This window comes from Crassostrea angulata, chromosome 6 (assembly GCF_025612915.1).
Source record: "Crassostrea angulata isolate pt1a10 chromosome 6, ASM2561291v2, whole genome shotgun sequence".
Classification (NCBI taxonomy): domain Eukaryota; kingdom Metazoa; phylum Mollusca; class Bivalvia; order Ostreida; family Ostreidae; genus Magallana; species Magallana angulata.
Genome location: NC_069116.1, coordinates 35,401,302 through 35,427,114, shown reverse-complemented (window position 1 = coordinate 35,427,114; position 25,813 = coordinate 35,401,302). Strand labels below are relative to the sequence as shown.

The window sequence follows — 25,813 nt, the reverse complement described above, 5'->3', positions numbered from 1 at the left end:
TTTCTATATAGGAATATCTAGAGAAAATCTTTAAGATCTTCTTCTCAAAAACTATGTGGTCAGAATGGCCCAAATTAAAATGGTAGCATCCTCAGGTAGTGTAGATTCAAGTTTGTTCAAAACATGGTTTTATTTGAGCTTTTCTTGCGTGATATTTTTTGAGAAGGAGATTTTAAAGATTTTCTCTATATATTACTATGTAAAACTTGATTCCCCTACTGTGGCCCCACCCTAACCCCGGGGACCATGTTTTGAACAACCTAGAATCTACACTACCTGAAGATGCTTCCCTTTTAGTTTGTGCTTTTCTGGCCTGATACTTTTTGAGAAATAGATTTTAAAGATTTTCTCTATATATTCCAATTTAAAACTTCATCCCTCTCTTGTTGCCCTACCCTACCCTAGGGGACCATGATTTGAACAAACTTGAATCTACACTACCTGAGGATGCTTTTATTTTAATGTGAGCTTTTCTGGCCTGATACTTTTTGAGAAGAAGATTTTAAAGATTTTCTCTATATATTCCTATGTAATACTTGATCCCCCTATTGTGGTCCAATCCTACTCCCAGGGACCATGATTTGAACAAACTAGAATCTACACTACCTGAGGATGCTTCCATTTTAATTTGAACTTTTCTGGCGTGATAGTTTTTGAGAAAGAGATTTTAAAGATTTTCTCTATATATTACTATGTAAAATTTGATCCCCCTACTGTGGCCCCACCCTAACCCCGGGGACCATGTTTTGAACAACCCAGAAGCTACACTACCTGAAGATGCTTCCCTTTTAGTTTGTGCTTTTCTGGCCTGATACTTTTAGAGAAATAGATATTAAAGATTTTCTCTATATATTCCTATTTAAAACTTCATCCCTCTATTGTGACCCTACCCTACCCCCGGGGACCATGATTTCAACAAATTTAATTTACACTACCTGAGGATGCTTCCATTTTATTTTGAACTTTTTTGGCCTCATACTTTTTGAGAAGAAGATTTAAAAGATTTTATCTATATATTCCTATGTAAAACATCATCCCCCTACTGTTGCCCAACCCTACCCCCAAAAACCAAGATTTGATCAAACTAGAAACTACACCTCCTGAGGATGCTTCCATTTTAATTTGAGCTTTACTGGCGTAATATTTTTTCAGAAGAAAGTTTAAAGATTTTCTATATATATTCCTATGTAAAACTTGAACCCCCTACTGTGGCCCCACCCTACCCCCGGGGAGCATGATTTGAAAAAATTTGAATCTTCACTTCCTGAGAATGCTACCATTTTAATTTGAGCTTTACTGGCGTAATAGTTTTTGAGAAGAAAGTTTAAAGATTTTCTCTATATATTCCAAAGTAGAACTTGATTTCCTACTGTAGCCCCATCCTACCACCGGGGACAATTTTTTCACAAACTAAAATGTACACTATCTTACGATGCTTCCATTTTTATTTGAGCTTTCCTGTCCATTAGATTCTGGGAAAAAGATTTTAAAGATTTCCTCTATGGATTTCTATGTAAAAAACCTCCTTCCCATTGCAGCCAACCCCCCCCCACCCCCAGGGTCATGATTCTCACAACTTTGAATGTACACTACCTGAGGTTGCTTCCGAACAAATTTCAGCTTTTCTGGACAAATAGTGTCTGATAGAAGTATTTTAAAAGATTTACTCTATATACTCCTATGTAAAATTTCGACACCCCCCTCCCCCATTGTTGCCCAACTTTACCCCCGGGATAATGATTTTCACAACTCTGAATCTACACCAACAGAGGATGCTTTCACACAAGTTTCAGCTTTCCTGGCCAAATAGTTCTCGAAAAAAAGATTTTTGTATATTTCTAAAAAAAAATAATTAATAATTCCTAATTATCTCCCCTTTGAAAGGGGCAACCCATTCTGGGGCAAACAAAATACAAATCGAAAACGGATTTTTGATGTCAAATGATATAGATACAAACATATAGATAAACTAGAGCAAAGCTCGTTGCAAAGCAACGAGTGGGTCTTCCGTTAATGTCGGAAGTAAAACTAGAAATTCCTGTAAAAAGCAGAGCTCTTAAACCAATAACAAGAGTACCTTAAATAAAAAGATGAAAAAATCGAATTATTCCTGGTACGACTTAACAAAAACCGAATAATTTTACGTACGACTTAACAAAAACCTTTCCGATTTCAAGAACGACTTATCAATAAAAAATCCGAATGTGTTACAGTACGACTTAACAATTAATTTTTAGGTACAAGTTAATTTAACCAAGAACTTGATACTAATTTCTTAACCAAAAACGCGGAATCAAAATTTCCGGAAAAATCAATTTTTAAACCCCGATATCTCTTTAATGAATCGTCCGAATTAAAACGGCTTTCAGTGTTAGATTCAGCTTGATAAGCTCTATAAAACACATATTCGTTTTTGATTTGATCAGAAAATTCATTTTTTCGAAAAATTTGTTTCACTTCCGGTTTCGACCGGAAGTGACAGATTTTCATTTCCAGCCTTATTACAGAGGTAAATCGATTAAATCATAACCATTGAAAATTTCAAGCCTCTATCTGAAAGCGTTTTTGAGAAACGCCGCGGACAAAATGACTTTTTGAAAATTTTAAAAATGACGTACCGTAAAAACGGAAGCGACGTTTTCAAAGAAACTTCACAAACTTTGAGGTATTATAGTTGCACACAACCTCTGAAAATTTCATCAAAATCGGTTGTAAACTTTTTGAGTTATAAAGCCGAAAAGGAGTCAGAAAAAAAAATAAAAAGAACTAGACACGATCTCGTTGCGAGCAACGAGGAGGTCTTCCGTCCGATTTTTAAAAGGTAAATCACGTCATCGACTTTAATTTTCGAAAACAAAACATGATATGGAAATAGGAGTGAAGTACTAATGCTTACCTGTAATGCTTTTTATAAGTTCTCTTACGTTGCTTTTTTAAATACTTGCATTTCTTTCAATTGAAATAGATAAGATTAAACTTTTTTACCTCTGGCCCCTAATATCCCTAGTTAGGTAACGCATGAGAAAATCATTATATTGTAAGGATATATAAACGTATTATACCTAAAGTCTGTCCCAAGATATTTTTGCCACACATTCTCTTAAATTATTTGATATTTGTAAATATCTCTTGATTCAGACGATGTTCATTCGATAGTATGAAAAAATGCCAAGATTTCCCTTTTGAAACGCCCCCTCTAGCTTGTCAGGTTTTAATACACGGCTAAAAAAAAGAACGTCTACGGGGATTTTGCATTGTATCAGCCATTATAAAGCCCGGATGATAACTTTAAAAAATTGTGCTAGATATTCCGAAAGACTTCCGAATTGAGGAAAGATGTAAACATTCCCCATTATAAATATCCGTAGGAAATCTGTTTTCGATCCTGTGAATGTTTACGAAGGAAAAATGGTAATTTGTAAATGAAGTTTGACCCCTAAAAACGTTATTACCTAATTACGTAACACATGTTAAAATCAATAGATTTCTTGAATACATAACAGTTGAGATCGACACAAAATTTTAAATTTTGTTTAATTCATGTGATTTTGAATGACAACAGTTGTGAATGGAATTGGAGATCATTGTGGAGAATAAGCAGGTATTGAAAATAATTAATGCACATGATCATGCACATGACAAATAAAGTGTCTTACACATGCAAATCTTAATGTTAAAGCTGCTTGGTCCGATTTTCAATAAAATAATTGTACGCTTTTAAACGATGGTTATGCTAAGTATGTGTGCAATAATATACGTTGCAGTACATGTAGTTTTCCCTGTCAATTAAGCCATATTTCAATGAAAAAATTATGTACATGTTGAAACTCGTTGAATCCGGATGTTGTTTATTACGGCATGCTGCCCAATCCGGCGACATTATTCAGCCCGTTGACATTTTCCCATCATTTTTGTTTAAAAAAAATTTGTGCAATCCGGATCCTATCTATTCTCTTAACTGGCGCAATGAAGGTATCACACCGGTAATCGGCCAATCAAAATGAACTTAGTCAATTGTAGTTCCATATATACTTCAGAATTATTTTTTTCCTTGACTGAATTTTTACATTTTCCTTTACTCAGTTTTAAAATTTTTTGTACCACTGAGTAGGATATTTCATGTATTTTGTTAGGTGATGATCTTTTTTCACAGGGACTACTTCTTTCATGGCACATGCAGCAGCTTCCTGGGGAGTGTGCAGTCTGTTTACATACAAATGGAAAACACGTGGTTTTGAGGGTAGACCTGTTTGGAGCTAGATATTTTGAGAAAATGCAGTATCGCTTGCCCTTTTTATGGTGTTAGCTGATGAGATAGGTAACAAATAACATTTCCTCCGAATATTTTGTCATGAAAAATACAAACTGATTTTTAAGAATTTTTTCCCCTCTATAGTGTTATATAGTGAAAACAATTACCGGTGTGATACCTGAAAAAGCCTACTGCATATTATTAGTGAGAGTTATCTCCCGTAGTCCGTCCACTTATCGATCGATCGGCCTTCTGCGAGATATTGACCAATTTTTCTGACGTTGTTATTGATTTAAACAACTCTTAATATAGATCCAAAGAAGCAACTTTTTTCAGTTAATACCGTAAAGTCTTGTTATGAATTGCAATTGAATAATTAGATTATAGTTCATCCAATTTTTTTCAGGCCGTGATTCAGGATACTGCGGGAGTAAGACTGCCGATATCGTTTGTTATCCCCGTTGCATGGCTACACGTACAGAGTTGCATATTATTCTGTCAAAATGCTCAATTTTTTTTTTTTATATAAAATTCTCATTTATATTAATATTTATCTATTGTTTCCCTGCATCAAAACAGTTCTCGCCATCAGGTATTTCAGCCACCTGTTGACTTGTTAATGTTTTGTTTAACAATTTACGGTTAAGCATGCACTTTTCAGGTAAATCGGATGTTTGAAAGATTATCAATAACGACGATTTAATTCAAGGATTTCCATCGTATGTATTCCGTTATGGATTTATTGTTTGAAAAAAAATATCTAAAATGAAAATTTGTACCGTAAATAAGATCGATGAAATCTAATATAATTCAGAACAATTGAACATTTTGCAAGAATACACGATCAGGACCTACTGCATTAAATACTAAAATTAATTTGCAACAATATCCTCTAAACCGGATGTTGCCTAATCCGGCCATTTTTTTTTCAGAACCACCCTCCGCCGGATTAGACAAGTTTTGTTGTGTATTCGCAAAATAATCGACATAAAAGGGTTTTGCGTTATTTCGCCGCGTGTTTAAACTGGCCCCTTACGTCGAAGCTAGTATGATTGTATTACGACTTTGACATCTGTTTTTTTTATATAATCTATTATAGCATATAAAATATACAGCATGACTATTTAAACAAAAATAAAGCAGTGTACATTTGTTCATTAATAGTTTTGATGTTTACGTTGTTTATAATCATTGCAAAACATGCAGGATGAATAAACTCAATCATTCGGAGGATGAAACCCAACGGTTTCCTTTTTTAAACATTCCAATGATGTATTTTGGGGGGGTTTTGTATGCCCCAAATTTATTTTTATTTACTTTGAATATTTCTAACGTTGAAAGGAGAGCACTTCCGTTTAAATACGTCTATAAATTTGTAAGATTATTCATTAGGTTTGCAAGGAAAATTATTTGATACTGTAATGGCCGACAAATCGGAACATGCAGCTTGAAGAAATTTCTCAACTTATTATACCTCGAAACGTTATTTCAAATCAGGCACCAAACAATGAAGGGAAATGGAAATATTCGGCGGATCCAAATGTTAAAATATTCTTATGATAAAAATTGGTATTTATGGCAAACAGATTAATCATTTTTTATCTCTTAAAGATATAATCGCACCTGTGTTTTGTATCCATCTCTTTTAAACTCTTTGTAGCCAAATCTGTCAAAGTTCGTGGTCGTTTCACCCTCTTGTTGCAACCCCAAACCCCGCTGAAATGTTCACAATCGATGCGCTGATGAACGAAAGACTCGACTAGAAAAACTTGCTGCATGGGCCGTCTAACATTATTAGTCCCCTACCGGTTTCACCGGAGGGGACTATAGCTTTCCTCTGCGTCCGTCAGTCCGTCTGTCCGTCCGTCCGTCCGTCTGTCTGTCCGTCCGTCAGTCCGTCTGTCTGTCCCACTTCAGTTTTCCACACTTTTTTTCTTTATGCATTTGAGGAATAATATGCAACTTGCTGAACAGCTTCAAAATGTCAAACTACAGATCAAGTTTACACTTTTGTAGCGTCTGATTGACATATTTTCGAGAAAATTAATTTTTTATATTCCAATTTTTTAATGTTCGGGTTCGTTATCGGGTTCGGTGTGTAACTGAATAAACGAGGTCAGTATGTAGTCAGTAATAATATCGTGCGTTACTTGTACCATTCCTTTTCCTGTACGGTTCCTTTTAACATTTCTAACAAACAAATAAATTCTATTAAATAGTGTCAAGCATTGTGTTGTAAATTTAATCGGCAGGGTTTTTTTTGTATTATTACAATCGGGTTCGTTGTCGGGTTGGGCTGTTTAACTGTTTGGTTTGATTCGGGGTACAGAAGACGGTAAGAAATGATATTGTGCATAACAGTGCATTGTTTTCACAAATTTTTACCAGCGAATACAAAATAGACTTGGCGAAATTACAGGAGATGAAATAAGAGTATTATTTTACCTATTTCCTATTTAATTTCTATATCAACTATATAGTTTTAATTTCCTCTGTTCTTTTATCTCTGATTAAAGCTTGACATCTCGTTTACAATAGCTCTGAAATAGTTGTGTGCTTGGAAGCTTTCATAGAATAATACAAACCGGTAGGGGACGTGTATTGCTTATGCAATACTCTCAGAATGCTTGTTAATTTTAATGATGAATTCAGAAACTTTTACATTTCAAAAAGTGTCATTTTTTGTTAAGTTACAGGAACATTGTCATTCATGCACATAAAATTTGTACAAATTAAGTTATAAGTTATTCAACCAGTGTTTGAAATTTGAGACCGTTCTTGAAATATTTGGGAAAGAAATTTTAGGGGTCATCCTTTCATCTTCTTATCGGGCCCGTGTAACAAATTTGAGCCATTTCCGAATAAATGTGTGCACAAAATCGTTAATAAAAGAATGCAGGTAACGGGAGCTTTTAACACGGGAGCAGGGAGTGCTTTAAAACTCATATTTACATGTATTAATTTACCTTGTCAAATTATCAGTCATAGGCATTAGATAACTGATATTGCCTGATTGGCGAATTTGATTTGCCTATTGACTCCATGACATCTACAATTTCGCTTAGTTAAACGTACACATTTTAAAAAAATTGTATATATAATAAGCATGTACTCCAATCAGGTGTTGTACTTTACAGAACGTTTTTTAGGCGATCGCCGAGCGCTTCTTTTTGGGGAAGAACAGTCCTAATCAGACAGCAAATACATAATACAGCATACAGACGTTTTTATTAATATAATTATATATAATTTATGAATAAACTATTTAAGTGTGCTTGAATATGCAAATTTTAAAGCCAATTCGATTTGTATTAGACAATTAATCTACTAAGTCTAGTGTTCGCTACTCGATCTTCAACTGTCCGAATACAGTCAAAACTTTTACAATGAATGTACATGTACATTACATTTTTAAAACTCACATATTCTTTCAGAATCAAAAAAAATTAATTTATAAATGAATAAAATCAGCATTGAGTTTGCTTTTTAATGAATCTGACTACCACTGAGAAGAGGTTATACCAATATTGTGACCCTTATTATTTTACGGCCTGAATGTAAATAAAACCTCAACTTGTTTAAAAATGGTTTGTTTTATCGTGCCCGTACCTACCGCAAGCATGTAACATTGGACTTCTTAAGCTGCCTTATCTCGAACGCTTTTTAAATATATTTCAACTTTTACTTACTACATCCTGCTTAACTCTCTCTCTCTCTCTCTCTCTCTCTCTCATAACTCATAAAAATTCTAATATTTTGTTAGCCAAATGAAGTATCACATTATCATAGATATGTGAATATCGCCTATATTTTGTTGAAATTGGTATTGTAATGCATTTAATTCTCAACAGCAAAATGTCACAAACGGACACAAGTGAATTTATTTACATTTCAAATCGTACGACTGTAAAACGTACAATTGTATTATATTCATTGATGGCAGCTTTTTTTCCCCCTTTATTATACGAACTATGATTTAAATCAATGGTTTGATGCATCGTTAACCAATATAATTGGAAATGAAAATAACAACGAATCAATGGGCATTGGAATGTGTGATAACGTATAAACACGAGAAGCATGTGTCCTACAGTGAATCGGCTGTCCACTAGCGCGGCATCTCCTCGGCCCGTGTTATGAAAATGTACACTCAACGTGGTGGGTTTGAACTGTTAACGTTTGCAGTTTGATAACTGAATTTTATTTTCCAACAATAAAACTGTTTCATGACATAGACAAGAACACAAAGAACGCCTTTTTTCAATGACAGCCATACTATCTATTTTTTTTTTAATTACGAGAGCAAAACAGCAATACTTCGTAGGTAATTATATAGTCTTTTTTTTATTTACTCTTTAATATCGTTAAAATCTGAATTCATTGTGTTTGCAGCTACATAAATAAACCCGTGTGTGCATTACAACAATGCGTATATCTTGTGTATTGGATAACGGCAGACCGCTCGCTTGTCCAGCCGCGACCTATTTTCTCGGCCACGGGCAAGGATCGGATACGTATAATTGTTTACATACATGAAGCTCGGAATACAGCTAGCAAGATATTAAATGCGACTCAAATACATTGCATAGAAGCAATTCTTATACACATAATATATTTTCCTAGAAAAGAATTAAACTGTTTAAACACTTTCCGAATGCATGCTAGTACACTGTCTATGGTATTAGGTAAAGGTATAATCTTTTTTATTTACTATTAAAATCATTAAAATCGGAAGTTTTGTGTTTGCAGCTACATAAAAAAAACCCATGTGTGCATTACAGCAAGACGCAAATCTTGTGTATTAGATAACGGCAGACCGCTCGCTAGTCCATTCGTGACCTATTTCCTCGGCTGCGGCAAGGGATCGGATACGTAATTGTTAACATACACAGTTCGGTATACAGCTAGATTTTAAATGCGACTCAAATGCATTGCATAGAAACAGTTCTTTTATCCATAATGTGTTTCACTAGAAAATAACTAAAATGTTTAAACACTTTCCGTGTGTAAACCGGTACCCTTTATGTCAGTTATACGCACAAATACCCCGTTTATTTGCCAAATAAAACACAAATACATGGTAACAAGTCTGGCTTTTTACACTCATATTACGCAATACCCGAACAAAATATTATTGTAACGACATTAATAAGATCATAATGAACAACTTTTGCCGCGACAGCCATATCGAAATCTTAACCGCTTTTGAGTTATAAAGTGAAAACTTTGAAGGGTTCTAGGTCCTTAATTTGAGGGGCCAGCCCCTTTTTCTAGGAGTCAAACAAAAGATCTTGTAAATATAAATTTTTGTTCTTCTATATGTCTTAACAAAATATTTGTGAGAAAAAAGATAATCTAAGAAAACCAAGCAAAATCACAACGCTTTTTTCATCTCATTTTTTGAGCCCTACCGAGCTTTAGCGCCTTTTGTGCCTGAAATTTATTAATGCCTTATTACATATCTACAATCTTTTGTCTATCATTCCTGAAATTTTGAACTTAATATCTTTTATAGTTTTTTATAACTCTCTTGGACAAGCCGACACTCTGAAAATCAAGAAAACGTCGATATTTCAAAAATGGAAATGACGTCATCAACCAAAAAAATTTCCGATCAAGTTTAAACTAATGTCAATAAGATCTGCAAATTTTATTAAAATCGATCAAACAGTTTTCGAGTAATCGCTGACACAAAATCGGTAAGAAAAAAAAAGGAGAAGAATGAGAAAAAAAAACCGAAGAAAAACAATAAGGTCTTCCGTTGGAAACGGAAGACCTTAATAATAATAATAATAGAAAGAAACCGAAGAATAACAAGAGGGTCTTCCGTTGAAAACGGAAGACCCTAAAAATAGATACGAACTTCTACACTACAAAGGCTACTGTGATAAATATATAAGTTTTCCCAGACAGACGGCATAGCATTTATAAAGTGTGGATGGAGATTACAGCTACGATTTCCATACATTATCAATGTAGGACACTCATGACCAGTTGTGCATGTAAGCGTTAAGCATAAGTTCATGTATGCGATACTGGCCGCGGATTTTCGACGTCAATATTAATCATACATGTAGTATGCAACATTAAAACGAAGCCACCGTCTAACAATATTTTCAGTACTTTGATTCTGTAATACGCTGCTGTCATATCTCTTATGTAACAAAAATTAAGAAAATGGCTGGTCATTATCCAAAAGTAAGGTAGTTAAGCATCCAACACCCATGACGTATTTGATCCTGAATCAATTAAAGATGAATTTCAATTTTTATTCAGCTGTTCTAAATATTTTCATTTGGGGGAATTTTTTGAAAGAAATTAATATACATGTTTTCATACTAGAAATAATTTTTCAAAAATGCCTGATATCCTTAAATAATTTAATTTATGGTTGTAACGCGGCGTTTGATTGGATAGAAAAACTTAGTAAAATTTGTATAATCTGGTTTGCACGTCACAAAACACGTCACAATGCACCAACGTCAAAAACGTACTAATCCGTCTGACGTTACGTTTGAATTTTGAACAAATTAATATTATTTTTAAAAGTAAAACGGATTCAATTTGCACAGCAAATTACAGAAAATTAAATTATCAGGAATGAACTCAATATCTACCTAAGTTATACTCCTATAACCTAAAAAATACAACAGATTTGAATAGCCCCGCCTAAAATGGGTCACGTGAAATAGATCTCAGTCTATCAACAACAATGGCGACGACGAGAAAGAGGGGATAGACCATGAAGTTTGACAGATCTGGCAAGGAAAGAAAAAGGGACAGACTGACAAGGATTGGAACAAAAGGAGGATCGTCATCGGAGACCATGTAGATTGATGGAATAGGAATTAAAGCCGAATTAAAAGTTTCCATCATGAAGTTGTATGGGTTTTGCTAGTCAGGTTCGTGTTCCATGAGTTTCGTGTCTTTACTTAATTTAAGGAAAAAGGAATCATTCTTTGAGTATTATAAGGTGATAAATTTGGTCAGGGCGTGATCAAATCCAAGAAATATTCAAAGAATGATTCCTTATTATTTATATTTATATACTTTTAAGCCATTGTACGATTAAATATTAAAATATAAATAAGCAAACCACGATGGCGCCCCAATTATACGCCATTTGAAGTTATGGGTTATATAGTACAAAATCGATACGTAATGTTACCACAGGCAAAGACACTGGAAAATGTCAATATTAGTTATTAACCACAAGTGGATTTTCGTTTAGAGGAATTTTGAATAAAGAATAAATAAGCACTCTCAGTACATGCATCCCTCAGGGAGTTGGATATCTACCCCGTTTACCTTCGATGAGGCTAAAATCATGGTTCATCTTTACTACACATAATTAACAATTATTATCGTTCTACATTAATGAATATCGGAATTATAATGCTTAGAGTATCATCTGATATAAGAATTATCTAATTTAAGACATGAAAAACGTGATTCTAATCTGTAAACAAACTGTCCTTCTATGCTGGGGTTCCCCGCGTTAATGCGTAGTGCCGTTATAAATCAGACGTGTAGCAAAGTCTAGGGACAAATTACTAAAGAGAACATGTTTTATGGCCTAGAGTTTGTGAAACGTCTAATTACTAGTATAATTAGCATGATGTATATTTTTACTCAAACTCATGTCAAAATTTTTTACTTTAAATACGCCACTTATACCTTTAAGGCAAAGTTCTGTTTCAATAATAAATGTCAACAGTGTTGAACAGGTCGGGTACACTACCTTATCTATACTACTATATTAAAATGATAGACTCGAAGTTTTGGTCTTTAATACCGAGAATTTAAAAGAATACTGTCTTTTGTTTTATAAATTTTAAACATCATTGGTACTTGAAGATTACCAACTTGTTATTTTTTTTTTCTCAGTTAAGCTTCGCTAATTAATAATCAACGAAAATTCCTTAATAAATCCCGGAAATCACCTGGATTTTTTGGATTTTACCATCATGCTCTTGCGCAATACATTCACACTAACGGGATCTTTAGTTTATTTTTCCACAACATCACCTCTGCACGAATGAACTCAGAAATAATAATACAAATACGGGTAAATTTTCATTGGACTTTTGCTATATATCCTGTTCAAATGTTCAAAGATTTTAAAGATTGTATCTATGAAAATACTGAAGATTGGGTGTCTGCCATTTTGAATTGCCATGTTGACCTTCTTAACGCCATTTTCATGAAGGCCAGCATATTTTTTTTCGACTCAGCATACTTTAATTATGATAAAAAACCATGGTGGACCAAATAATAATTATTTGCCGTTTAAACGTACCGTATTTCTAGAGCCTTTTCTAGAAATCAGGACCAGACTAAATTGAGTATGAAGACCTAACTATCACATGTGTCTCGGTGCAAGTGTATTCATCCGCTGAGACCCAGACATGTTGTTTACAATAAAATATGAACATTATAAAAGACATCAACTTTTCTTATCTGCAAATTTGTTATATTGGCGTTTAGTTCTGCTCTAAATGGAAGTATGTCATCATTTATTCTTCAAATACATAAGAAAACATTGTACTCATTCCCGCAGATTTATTGATAGCATGCGTTGTTCGGCTCTTAAGAACTTCCGGTCGTACGATCCCTAGATTGCTTTTGAGTTTCGCTCGACGCCATTAAAAAAATGAATAAATCAAGAAATATCGCTTGCTTAATTTAGATTTCTACTGTTATGAGGGCTGTCATTGAATTCTGGTCAATGACGTCACACCATCCATTCTGGTTTGTTTATCAACATAACATCAATATTAGCTAATTATTATATTTGCTCTAAACGTACAAATTGGAAAATATGAAACAATGTTGACATCAACTTTTGCCCTTTTCTTTCCGCTAAATCACAGACCAATGACAAACAGCATATTCGTTGACTTGACGAAAACATTTGTGCAGGATTGTCATAATGGTAGAGGAATATCCGCGTAGTTGTTGGAATATTGTAAGCAGATGCAAAGCATCAAAGAAAGTGTCTGCTGTCGTTATTTCGACATGGTAATTCCGAATATAGGGAATTGTAAATGTATTTGGAAATATCCCGATTACAATTATAACATACTTAATCAGCTGGACTTGCGTTATAAAAATTTTAGCAGATAAAATACGACTGCTATTTATTCAATAAAAATTTACAATTTAACATGTACATATTTTATATTCTTTAGATTGACACGTGAACATAAACATCATCATTAATCTTTATTTAGTTCATTGCTTGAGATACAGAAAGGCATTATCCAGCGTTTATTCCAAAACACTGTCTATATATTAAAGGTATGATGACACGTCAATCTCTCACCAGAGGGCGTATTACGCTGCGCTACAACACCTCTGTTAACGTCTAAATGCCAAGATTCTTGGCAAAACCAATTCTCAATCATTATATTATAAATTATAGTTTTAAATGTATTCAGTCTACATTTCGATGTTAAAGGCTCGCTAAAAATATTGAAATAAAAAGATTTTTATTGGTAAATCACGGTAACAAACAAAGAACTATTTCTCGGAGTAATACTCCATTACCAATGTTTTCGTTGCACTACTTTTTAGACGTTAACAGAGGTATAAGTGGAGCGAAGCAGGAACGCTAACTCTGGGTAGAGATTGATGACACGTATGTTTATCGATCTCGTGTTTTTGTTTTTCTATATTTATACTGGTAACCAAATTTGATTGGTTTCTAAAATAGGTATTTTACCTATTATACAGGAATTTAAACTAGAATAGTGCGACTTCTCGTTTTAAGTGAGCAAAGAATTTAGCGCCATTCGATGGCTCTCTCTTCGCGCAGTAAGACGTGGCCCTCTCCCACCAACCACGAATCCTCTTTTACATGTACATATTTTATATTCTTTGGATTGACACGTGAACATAGACATCATCATTAATTTTTATTTAGTTCATTACTTGAGAAACAGAAAGGCATAAACCAGCGTTTATTCCAAAGCACTGTCTATATATTAGAGGTATGATGACACGTGTGTTTATCGATCACGTGTTTTTGTTTTTGAGTCGGCTCGAGAAGCGAGCGAGTCCTTGTTATTATAGCCGTTTCTGCAAAAATGTTGCACTACATTATTCATGCGCATATGAAAATAGTGCATGCATTAACCTCTTTTGTTTGCGTGATTGCCAATTTGAAACGGTAAGAAAGTCTTTTTTTACACATATATTTTTTTAAGTTTTTCTTGTTTAAAAAAATAAAACAAATCAAAGTAGTTCTTGTTCAATCGCCGCCCATGAATTCGACAACTTACACGGGGAAAACCTTGTTCCATATTAAGCAGCTTGCGAAGCGAGAAGTCCCTTACTGTCATCGGATCTCTTAGAGTGGATTTTGAGCACAAACGTGAATTGATAATGTGCGATATAATGCAAATAACTCTTTTTTCTTCGTCATTGAAATATACTGGACTTGTGTCTCTATCCTACGATATTATGCATAACCAGTCTGGCAGGCATTGCCAGTCTATCATTGAAATGTCAACAGAACGTGTTGAATCAAAGTACTGAAAGTACTGACACGAGTTGATGATTCAGGAACAGGACATTTATTGGCGGCCCTTTTCTGCTTTCAATACGCAGAATTTGAAATAAGCATGAATTAAGTATAGAAATATCTTATTATCACTGGCTACAACATATCAAAGATTTAAAACATTCATGAATCGTGAAATATATTTTTTTTTAATTTATAGGATATCTAAATATTATCATATAATTTAAGATGATAAAGCTGGTCTCATAAAGGTGATGTCTGCTATAATGAGCCCTGTAATCTTTGTTCACCTGTTTAATTTATTTACAAAAGACATTTTGTTATGTATTACTAACAATATAATAAAAACAAATACATCAAAATATTGGCAACATGTTCACAGCGAGTCGACTCTTATGCCCTTCAGGCCTTTCATTTTATATTTATACTGGTATCCAAATTTGATTGGTTTCTAAAATAGGTATTTTACCTGTTATACAGGAATTTAAATTAGAATAGTGCGACTTTTCGTTTTAAGTGAGTAAAAAAATTAGCGCCATTCGAAGGCTCTCTCTTTGCGCAGTAAGACGTGGCCCTCTCCCACCCAACCACCCATACTCGTTTTCATGTATCATTTAATTAACCGGGTTTTCCAACCGAAAGATCCGGTTATTGAAATGGTGAAAATGGCGGGCGGGCGGCTGCCAAAAGGGTACTCTTCGGACAACTCTTCCTACAGATTTAAAATAGGAAGTTGTTCTTTTGCAGCTGAAAGTTAAATATATCACAGGTGTGCATATTGCTAGGATTTTGATTTCTGTTAATTATGAAAAAAATACTAGCTTTTTAATTTAGTCATAATTTGGCAAAATATTGCATATAGGGTACCCTCACTGTACGGATAACTCCTCCTACAGTTTTCAAGATAGGAAGTTGTTCTTTTGCAGATCATTTGAACATATATCAGATATCGTTTACGAAAAAATCCACGTAATGTCAACGTCAAAAGTATAAAACAAGACACCAAATGAACGATTTTTGGGAGCTGATTTTAATCAACTCTCCTATGCAGTTACTCTGGCAAACAGAAAGTGAAATAGTGTATAAACCTAAGCACAAATCATCACCGCTGTTATGACTTAGTTCTTGAAAATAATAGAAAATAGAAGTTCGATGTAATATACACTGAAGCATTGTTTTTCAAGGAAACTTGTCTATAAACACTTTGAAAATATTCAGCTTTTATATAATACGAACAATTTAGATATTTTTGTAGTCTCATGTTTTCCTACGCTAAAGTCTCGTTCAATCAGACGCTCGGCTGTCTCCGTAAATCTCCGACAAGCAGAGAGGCTATCTTGCTTGTCGGATGTTAACGAAGACAGCCGAGCGTCTGGTTGAACGAGACTAGAGTTCGATATCAATAGTGCCTGGATCCATACGATTCTTAGAATTGTTTCGATTACTAATACATAGTTTGAAATCTATCTTTAAATATTACACAACATGATTCATTAAGAAATTCTTGTCGGAAAAGTCTAAAAATTCATATAAAAATGCATATAACAAGAGGCCCAAGGGGCCACATCGCTCACCTGAGCAACAATGGGCGTTCAAAAGATATTGTGCCATATGACCCTCGGTAGAATAACAAAAAAAATAAATATTGTAAAGTATTCGAATTTTACACTTATTTTTGCATACACGTAATCTTTGACATTGTACCTTCATGAAATACTGTTTTTACACAGAATAAGAAAATCCTACGCAAGATATAGAACTAAATATTTGGTAGGAATACACTGTTATATAACTTCTAATTCCCTGTATTTTCGTTATGCCCACCCCCACTTAATAAAGCGATCAAAATATATGAGAGCATATAGGTACATTTTCTTCCTCAACTACTTACTAGTTATTGTATTTTTTTTAAAATTTAATAGTTATTGTATTTTATTTAAAAAATCCTACATGTATATATGTGAAGAAGAAAATTGCACCTCAATGCGCTCAATTTCTCAGATTAAATATATTCAACACTTAATTTGTCTTCTCCATTATAATTAAATGACTCTTGTTTACTTCGCGTAAACTCGTGACTTTTATAACTTTACTCACACTTGATTGATGAATACACTGGAATGAAAAATGTTGTCACGTGACATGTTGAAGAGCTATAAAAATCAATGTTACCGTATTGACAGGCACATCACTCTAATTTACTCTTGTTTACTTCGCGTAAACTCGTGACTTTTATAACTTTACTCACACTTGATTGATGAATACACTGGAATGAAAAATGTTGTCACGTGACATGTTGAAGAGCTATAAAAATCAATGTTACCCATTATTTTCATTTTTATTCAAAAATAACAAATTGCTACAAACCAGGATAATTTTCCGCTGTAATATTTTCTTAGGAATAGCGATAAATCTTTTATCCCCGCAACAGAAATGTGTCAGAATTATGGAAACTGTTTTAACGATGTCGTTTTTATTTACTCACATTTCACATTATTCATTGTATAAAGAGGGGGCCCCAGAGAGTACTTATATACAGCATATCATTCTTTATTTTTTTTGTGTACAAGTATTTAACATACTCTTATTCATATAGAATTTCTAATGATGAACCAAAATTTCAGCGTCAATTGTAGAATTATAAGCAAGATGAGCTCAAAATTCTGCTAGGTTTGAGTCATATTTTGTTCACATGAGTTTATTACATTCATGCAGCTTAAGATTTTTAACTTGGTCTTTCCTATTTGGCATTTAAAATGGAAAAAAATGAATGGCCTCAGATCTGTGTACAAACATAGAATTGTGAGCAAATCTCTGTATCTTGCTTATAATTCGAAACTTAAGGTATCCGATCCATATTAGGACCAAATTTTTCCAACCTTGAATATCCATCATATATTTAATACTTTGATATTTATTTAAAGCATTTAAGAGTAGAAAAAGATTCACCGAGAGAAATTTTCAAAAATATTATTAACTAAGGAGTAATTGATTAATTAAGATTGCATTAAGGTCTATGGAGACGAGCACAATTTTTAAAATAAAAAAGGAATTACTAGGAATATCAAAAAATGCTTTGGTGGAAAGATGTATTTTATCATAAGGATCACAAAAACTATTGAAAATTAATTTTATACCGTGTAGATTTTTTTAGAATTAATTTTTATAGAATAAAAACAAAGGGGGCAACTCTTCAAAAAAAGGAAAAGGTCATTAATTGGGACGCATTCCACTCCTACATATTGATACTTAAATAGGAAAATTATGTCCAAAAATATTGAGTATTAGGCCCATACATATCTGTTATGCACCCAGATTCATTGAATCCGAGGCTATTATGGATCGGATACCTTAACACTCAAATATGGTAAGTAAATAGAAATTGTAAACGATTAAACACAAGAAACATGCACTATAACAAATAAAGAACACAATTTATTTTTCAAAATGAATCATATACATGTATATACCTACATATTTCCGTCAGCGATATTAAACTCTATCTCAACTGAATAAACTCGAGAAAATGCCGAGCATCTCAACAAAAGATATTGCATTATTCTACCATTACGCAAAAGATGATACCGAATTACCGATAGCCTGAATGAATTGAATTTTAGTTCTTTCTTAATACAACAGATGTTGCTTAATTTGCGCAGGTAAACAGTAAACTGTTTGATTTACCAAAGTCTCTGTTTGATTTGATACGTAAAAATCAGGAAATACAAGCGACAGTTCCCAGGTTAACGCTAAGCATAAATGAAAACGAAACCAAAATCACAAGCTTATACCACCGTCATATGTGAAAACTGTCAACGCATTGAAATATTTAGCCTCAATTTACTTCACAAAATCGGCACCAATGAATTTTGCATGTTTCAAAGATTCCCTTCGTACACAAACTGTTGCACGACAAACAAATTCATCATTGTCAGATCGACCCGTTTATCATATAGTGTCATGGCTCGTTTTAGAATTATGGAATACGAGTCTTGGTAAATTGGGAATGCAAACTCGGGCCGTCAATTCGTCAATTCCAAATACACATTATTTTGCAGCAATATTTACAGCGAATACAAATATACTGGTCCATCAAATGTCCTGAAATTTTCATGAGATTAGCAGATTAATAACTGCCAATCTTTTGTTTTGCCCAGGTCAAGTCTTGCCTTCCCATTTTACCGGATGCCGAGCCCGAAGCTATTAAAATGATTGAAACACGCCTTTCCTTTATTATTATTTTCGTAATAATTCAGATTTGAAACAGAATTAGCACTTAATTTTTGCAATTTATATTTTCCTTCCCATAAGGATTATTCATGCTAAATTACGTTGAATTTGCCTCAGTAGTTCTTGAGAAGAAGATTTTTTTAAAATGCACCCCCTTTTTTTTTTTTTTTTTTTTTACAGTTTTGAGATTTTCTCCGCTTTCAATGAAAATGTTTCATTCATTTCTGCAATTTATAGTCATCTTTCCATATTAATGCTTTGGGCCAAATTTGGTTGAATTTGGTTAAGTGGTTTTAGAGAAGAAGTTCAAAATGTGAAATGTTTACAGACGGACAGACGGACGGACGGACGGACAGACGGACGACGGACAAAATGTGATCAGAATAGCTCACTTGAGCTTTCAGTTCAGGTGAGCTAATAAAAAAGTGTAATTCAAATACAGAGTAGAAACTAATTGCCATGCAAGATAAGTTAATTTTAAAATAAATGATAATCGATAAAATCAACTCCCGTCAGTACTTCAGTACTTTGATTATTACAGTTATCATAAAAAAAACCTTTAAGATATAATGAGCTAAACAGAGCATTTGAAAACTTTTTAATAAGTAAAAAGAAAGCTTATATTAAAATGCCGACAAATTGGTTTAAAATACATGAAAATAGAAAATGATACAGTCTTTTCATAACTATTTAAAAGACTATAAGATTTTTTCGAGAAAAAGGGGAGAAATACTCAGTGGATTTTTAATGATTCATTATTTTGTCACATTTCTTAGTAAAGATAGATAAGTCAAGTTCCTGTGTGAAAAACATGATATTCAATGGAATGAATGTAGGCATGTTCTAGACAGATGCATGTACATTAGTGGTACCGTCAGTGTTGTCAGCAATGTTGTTGAAGGTGGACATCGCCAGCATGCTGGTGACGTATGTGTACGACTCGGAACACCAGTATGGGAAATAGGAAGGGTCGCTGTTGTAGCCATGAAAAACAGTCGGTGTTTTTAAGTGTTTGAGCTGTGCATCATACCAAGACTCAGCCGCAACGCCCTCCATACCCCGGATTTTGATCTGGGTTCCATTGATGTGGTCATTGCGATTTGCAGGATACTGTGACCATGATGTCTATATAGGAAAGTAAAAATCTCCTAAAATTCAATAACAATAAAACCTCTGTAATGTGTGACCAAAAAATCATTATAAGAAGTTACGAACCCCTTGAAAGAGAGTTCTAAATAATGATGCAATATGATATTGTAACATTTGATATGACATTGTATCGTGTTATACATTATTGTATTTGATCACATAATACAATATCATAATATATAATATATGATACAATATAGAATTATATGATACAATATCATATCCAAAATACATCACAAAACTGTAACATACGATATTATTTTGTATAATATGATATTGTATTGTGCAATATTGTGTCATATTTAACATAATATGACTTTGTATCATATGATACAATATAATTTTTTACAATGTATAATAATCATCAATTATTTTATAATCAATGTTTTTAATTGCGTATAAGCTCTGGTAAAATTTAAACATTTCCCTCCTAATTGTATTTGTATTATGAATTTTTTCATTGTTTGAAGTCAAAAGTTCCATTTTTACGTTTGATGATTGGTGTTACTTTTCTGAATTTAGAAAATATGATGTGGTTTTTTTTCGCCATTTTCTATCCATTTTGCTTTAGATCTAATATGTGCTCCTTTTGATTGTTTATCATAAATAGAATCTAATTCTGCTTCTAACTGTTTAAGTTTTTTGTAATCGAATTCCTCAATTTTACTAAGTTTTTAAGGGGAAGGGAATTTCATATATTTTTTTTCTATTTTTTTTTCTATTTTTCTTCTATGTTGTACAATAAATCAATTAATCAACATCCATTGGGATTGTAGATCGCAATTTATTTTCAATAAAATAAATCAAAGACCTAAAGGGCCATAATGGCGTCGAGTTGAAATGTACTTGAAGAGTACAAACCTGAACATTTTTTTAAAAAAGTAAAAATGATATCCACTTAGCATTAATTCATATTATATTATTTTGTTTTATTTGTGTTATTTATGGTATTCCTCCATTGATCACACGTACGTACACGTAGGTACTATTGATTAAAACATCCTTAAAACAAATTATGATTGTGTAACTCTTAAGAAATGTATGTACATTAACATGAGACCAACTGTTCTTACTGTTTTGATGGAGATTAATTTTTATAAAAATTGAGTTGGGCGGTCATTTTTTATGCAGTCAATCAGAATAATAAAAATATCCAAATTCAGTGTGATTTTTTTTTTTAAGAAAAATTATTCCATACATATACATTAGTCGACTACTTTCAAATAAATAGAAATTATGGTTTTATCACATAATTAATTTAATTTCAATTCATTACAAATTGACTCATCTAATTTCTAAATGTGTTATAGAAATATTCTTAGAGTTAAAAAAATTGTAAATATTTTTTCCTCTATTCAGATAGAATTAATTAGTATTAAAAGTATGATTGTATTTAATTCTATATATATTGTTTATTGCTGATAAAAACACGGACTGAAAAGATCAGGCGCAGATATAAAAAAAAACCACTCGTTCTCGTTGTTTACATTCACAAATTGAAAGTAGTTGGTTTAAAGTTACTTTGCGTTGTAAATATACTTATCGCTCTGTGCAGGAAGTTTTGTTTCTAAAAGAATAAAGATTTGTGCATCGTCACCATTCGATATGGATACAAAATAATCTTTTTGCAGGCAAGTATATTTAATAAACAAATTAGTCTGGTCCGATTTAGTCGAAAAAAAAACTTTTGACGGCCAATAATTATGGTTTTTTTTATCATAAATAAAGTGTGCTGAGTCCGAAAAAATATACTGGCCTTCATGAAAATGGCGTTTAGTAGGTCAAAATGGCGGACAACCAAACTTCATAATTTTCTCTTAAAGTCTTTTCATTATTGACAAACAATAATGAGTTGATTCAGCATAGTATTTCATCATACATAAAGTGTGCTTAGTATGAAAACATATGTTTGTTTTCCCCAAAATGCTTTAATAAGGTCAACATTGCGATTCAAAGTGGCAGATACCCCGATTTCGTGATTTTTTCGTAACCGCTTTTCAAATAGGGAAACCGCAGGAGAGAAGCAATAACAATTCCGCTCAGCAAAGTTTTTAACCGGGTTTTCCAACGGAAAAATCCGGTTATTAAAATGGTGAAAATGGCGGGCGGGCAGCTGCCAAAAGGGTACCCTCAATTGTACGGATAAATCCTCCTAAAGTTTTTAAGATAGGAAGTTGTTATTTTGCAGATCATTTGTACATATATCAGAGGTGTGCAAATTGCTAGGATTTTGATTTCTGTTAGTTATTGAAAAAAATACCAGCTTTTGAACTTAGTCATTTTTTGACAAAAAACTGTAAACGTACTTCATTTAGCTGTTTATTCTATTTAGCGCTTTTGGTGGTGTGCGGCTTCCGCTAAATCAAGTACATCGCTAAATGCCATGCATATATGTTCAAGAATAGTCACATTTAGGAATAAGCTAATTCAAATCATTGCCAACTTGTTCAAAAACTAATTTCTACCAAATATCGTACACGCCAAATATTATACGTTTACAGTATTGCATATAGGGTACCCTCATTGTACGGATAACTCCTCCTACAGTTTTCAAGATAGGAAGTTGTTCTTTTGCAGATCATTTGTACATATATCAGAGGTGTGCATATTGCTAGGATTTTGATTTCTGATAATTTATGAAAAAATACCAGCTTTTGAACTTAGTCATTTTTTGACAAAATATTGCATACAGGGTACTTCATTTCACTCGATACGGTTGGTAGTGTTTATCAATTCAGGGTTGACATGAATTATGGATACAGTTCAAATAAAAGAAAACCCGGTTTGCTGTCACATTGACAGCTTTTCTCTTGTTTTGCATATATAAGGCGTGCTTAGTCTGAAAAATATACTGGCTATGACAAAATGGCGCTAATTGGGTCAAAAGGGCCGTCAAAATGGTCGATCGACAGCAAAAACTTATAATTCTCTTTTGAAGTCTAAAACATTGAGGAAACAAACGATTATAATTTGGTTCAGCATAATATTTTATCATATCTCAGGTGTGCTGAGTCCAACAAAATATGCTTATTTTTAGAAGATGGCGGTAAACTGGTAAAAATGGTGGACAGCCAGCTTTCATTATTCCCTCTAACAGTCACTTTAATGGGGAAAAACATACAAAATTATAAATTGGTCGAGCAAACATTTTTATCATAATAAAGCTGTGCCAAGTCTAAGAAAATGTGTTGGTCTTCAGGAAAATGACGTTTATTTTGTCAAAATGGCATTTCAAATTGGTGTATAGCCAAATTTCATTAATCTATCTAAAGACCTCTTAAACGGGAAAATTTTTTGAGTATCATAATTTCAATACTGATAATGTAACTAACAATCAAATTTGAATACTTTTACCAATAGCAAAAATCTACCAGCTTTTTATTAAGAGGGCTTGATGGTCATGCCCATTTTTTGACTGTATTGATCTCCTTTAGAAGAAGAGCTCTATATAAATTTTTAAAATATAGAAAATGCCCAAATTTAAAAGGTAAAATATACGGATGTTTTCTTTACTATATAAATTGTTAAAGCTAAACAAATCATGTCTGAGAATTCAAGGTAGATCTTATTGTTAATTTGTTGACCATCCAGCCTTCTTAAAAAAGTGCAATTTTTCCTCTGTTTTCCCTTATCAAGCTACAATATATATACGTTATTTACACAATCTTTTTATTTGAATAATGAGTTTGTGATTTGAAATTTGCAAATGTCTATACACTGCAAGCTGGCATGTTACATTCATACATAAAAATTCTACAACCTGTGGGGCAGTTGCAAGTTATCAAATCTATGAAAGCTCAAGGTTTAAGATCGTAGGTCATTATTTCCAATAGCAAACAACCATCACTTAATTGTTTTATCTCATTTCGGCTTGGCATGGCAATATAGGCATTTCTTATATATATGCCTGTCTCCCTATCATTACCTTGGTGTGTGTTTGTTTCATAAGCAACGTAAGGCATATCCTAAGTTGGGGCATATTCTCGGGCTATTTGATTTTAAGAATAAAGGAAATTGAATCGTGTCAGTGGGCAAATGTGTCTTGGTTAAACATACAACTGAAGAACTTCTCGAATTCTTTGATTTTGTGTTCAGTTATTTCCCATTCTCTTACTTGTTTCTGTACATTCAATATGTCGATTTTCTCGATATGCTGTAGAAATAAGCAGGTTTGTCACTCCATATCAGTGAATTAAATGAACCAAGTGCTAATTCGAATTTCTAGAAAAGAGGAACATTTTCTCTACAACGGGATGTTTAGCGTCTTTAAAGAGGTTAGAACATCCATCAGCAAGCTTAGCTCTGAGGATATGTTGCAAATTGACACTGCCATGGTCTGGTATAAAAAAGCCTCAGCTTTTCCTCTGAATAAGGACATGCATTGCTTTTTACGTACTTCTATATTTTCATCAGCACATTTGGGCCAAACACATGTTGACAATTTTGCAAGAGGTTGTTTTATCCTTAACGAGGACATAGGCAGTTTGATTACTTATACAAAGTATAAATTGTCCGTAATAATGTTAAAAAGAGTAAAATTCTTAGGGTTGCCCAAAACATATTGTGCATACTGATTGCTATTTATAAAGTTGGACGATATGTTGATTTCGGGCTCATTTTAATCTCGAGCTTTTCCAGTACATATATTAATTTATTATACGTTCATGTTAAATACTGAAATCTGATTGGTTTGGACGCAGTTGATAATCCGTTCTATTACCCTCAGCGTTAGCAACACACTTAGCAACGGGTAACACAACGAATTGTTACATGCGCGTAAACTATGCACGTACGGTTCGCCAAAGACATCACGTCATTTATATATAAAAGTAGAAAAGTTTTCTGTAGAATTAAGACATTCAGTATAATAAAATAAATAGTGCCTGTTTAGGAGGGTAGGAGTTGAAATTGACAACCCTCGAAAACCATTGTCAACCTCCGCTTCGCGTCGGTTGACAATAGTTTTACCCTCTTAACAGGCACCCTCCTAAACAGGTACTATTTATATAATATTAGTTAGATTTATTTGTTATAAAGGCATAAAAGGAAGAGACGAACATACACTAGAATAGTTCTTAATGTCGTACACGGTTCCCACGAATCCGATTGTACCTCTGTTAACAAGATAAGCTTATGATTTCGATGTCTTCAAAGCCTAACAACAATATATAAATTTACAGTGCAGAAATACTTCTCCGTTCTAAAACTTTGAAAATAGTTGTCGCATTTTACCAACTTGCAGAGTGTGCCACATCTTCTTAACTATTTTAAAGGCAGATCGAAGAAAGTGGTCCATAAAATGTAATTTAAAAAAAAACCCAAAAAGGTTTAGGAACAATTCGGATATTGAAAAGCATAAACAAAGAATGTTTCAATAAAAAATACGCCTTAATAAGACAAAGCGGAGAAAATTAACATTTTTAGTAAAAAGTGAAACTGGTTTTTCTTATAATTCGTCAAAGCGTTCAAGTCGAATTTGTCATGTGCATAATTGTATAATGTAAAACTTACACATTTTACCCCTCTAAATGGCTTTAAAAAAGAGTTATAAAATCTTGCTGTTGGCCATTTTGAAACGTCATTTTGACCTAAAGAACGCTATTTTCGAAAATGCAGCATATATTTTCAAACTCAGTTTACCCTAATTTTGAATAAAA

The 25,813-nt window shown here is 33.1% G+C and overlaps 1 protein-coding gene and 1 long non-coding RNA gene across 4 annotated transcripts in view; one reads left to right on the top strand and one right to left on the bottom strand.

Moving 5' to 3' along the window:
• LOC128187905 (uncharacterized) overlaps positions 1–25,813 on the bottom strand; it is a 403,124-nt gene that overhangs the window by 251,873 nt on the left and 125,438 nt on the right. For all 3 annotated transcript variants that reach the window (XM_052858589.1, XM_052858588.1, XM_052858587.1), the window contains exon 9: positions 19,880–20,132. In XM_052858589.1, the coding sequence (XP_052714549.1) occupies positions 19,880–20,132 (253 nt within the window). The remainder of the gene's footprint in view (positions 1–19,879; positions 20,133–25,813) is intronic.
• LOC128187915 (uncharacterized) lies at positions 4,574–5,341 on the top strand. The gene is made up of 3 exons (XR_008244105.1): positions 4,574–4,727; positions 4,914–4,971; positions 5,185–5,341. It is a non-coding gene; the product is annotated as an uncharacterized LOC128187915 (long non-coding RNA).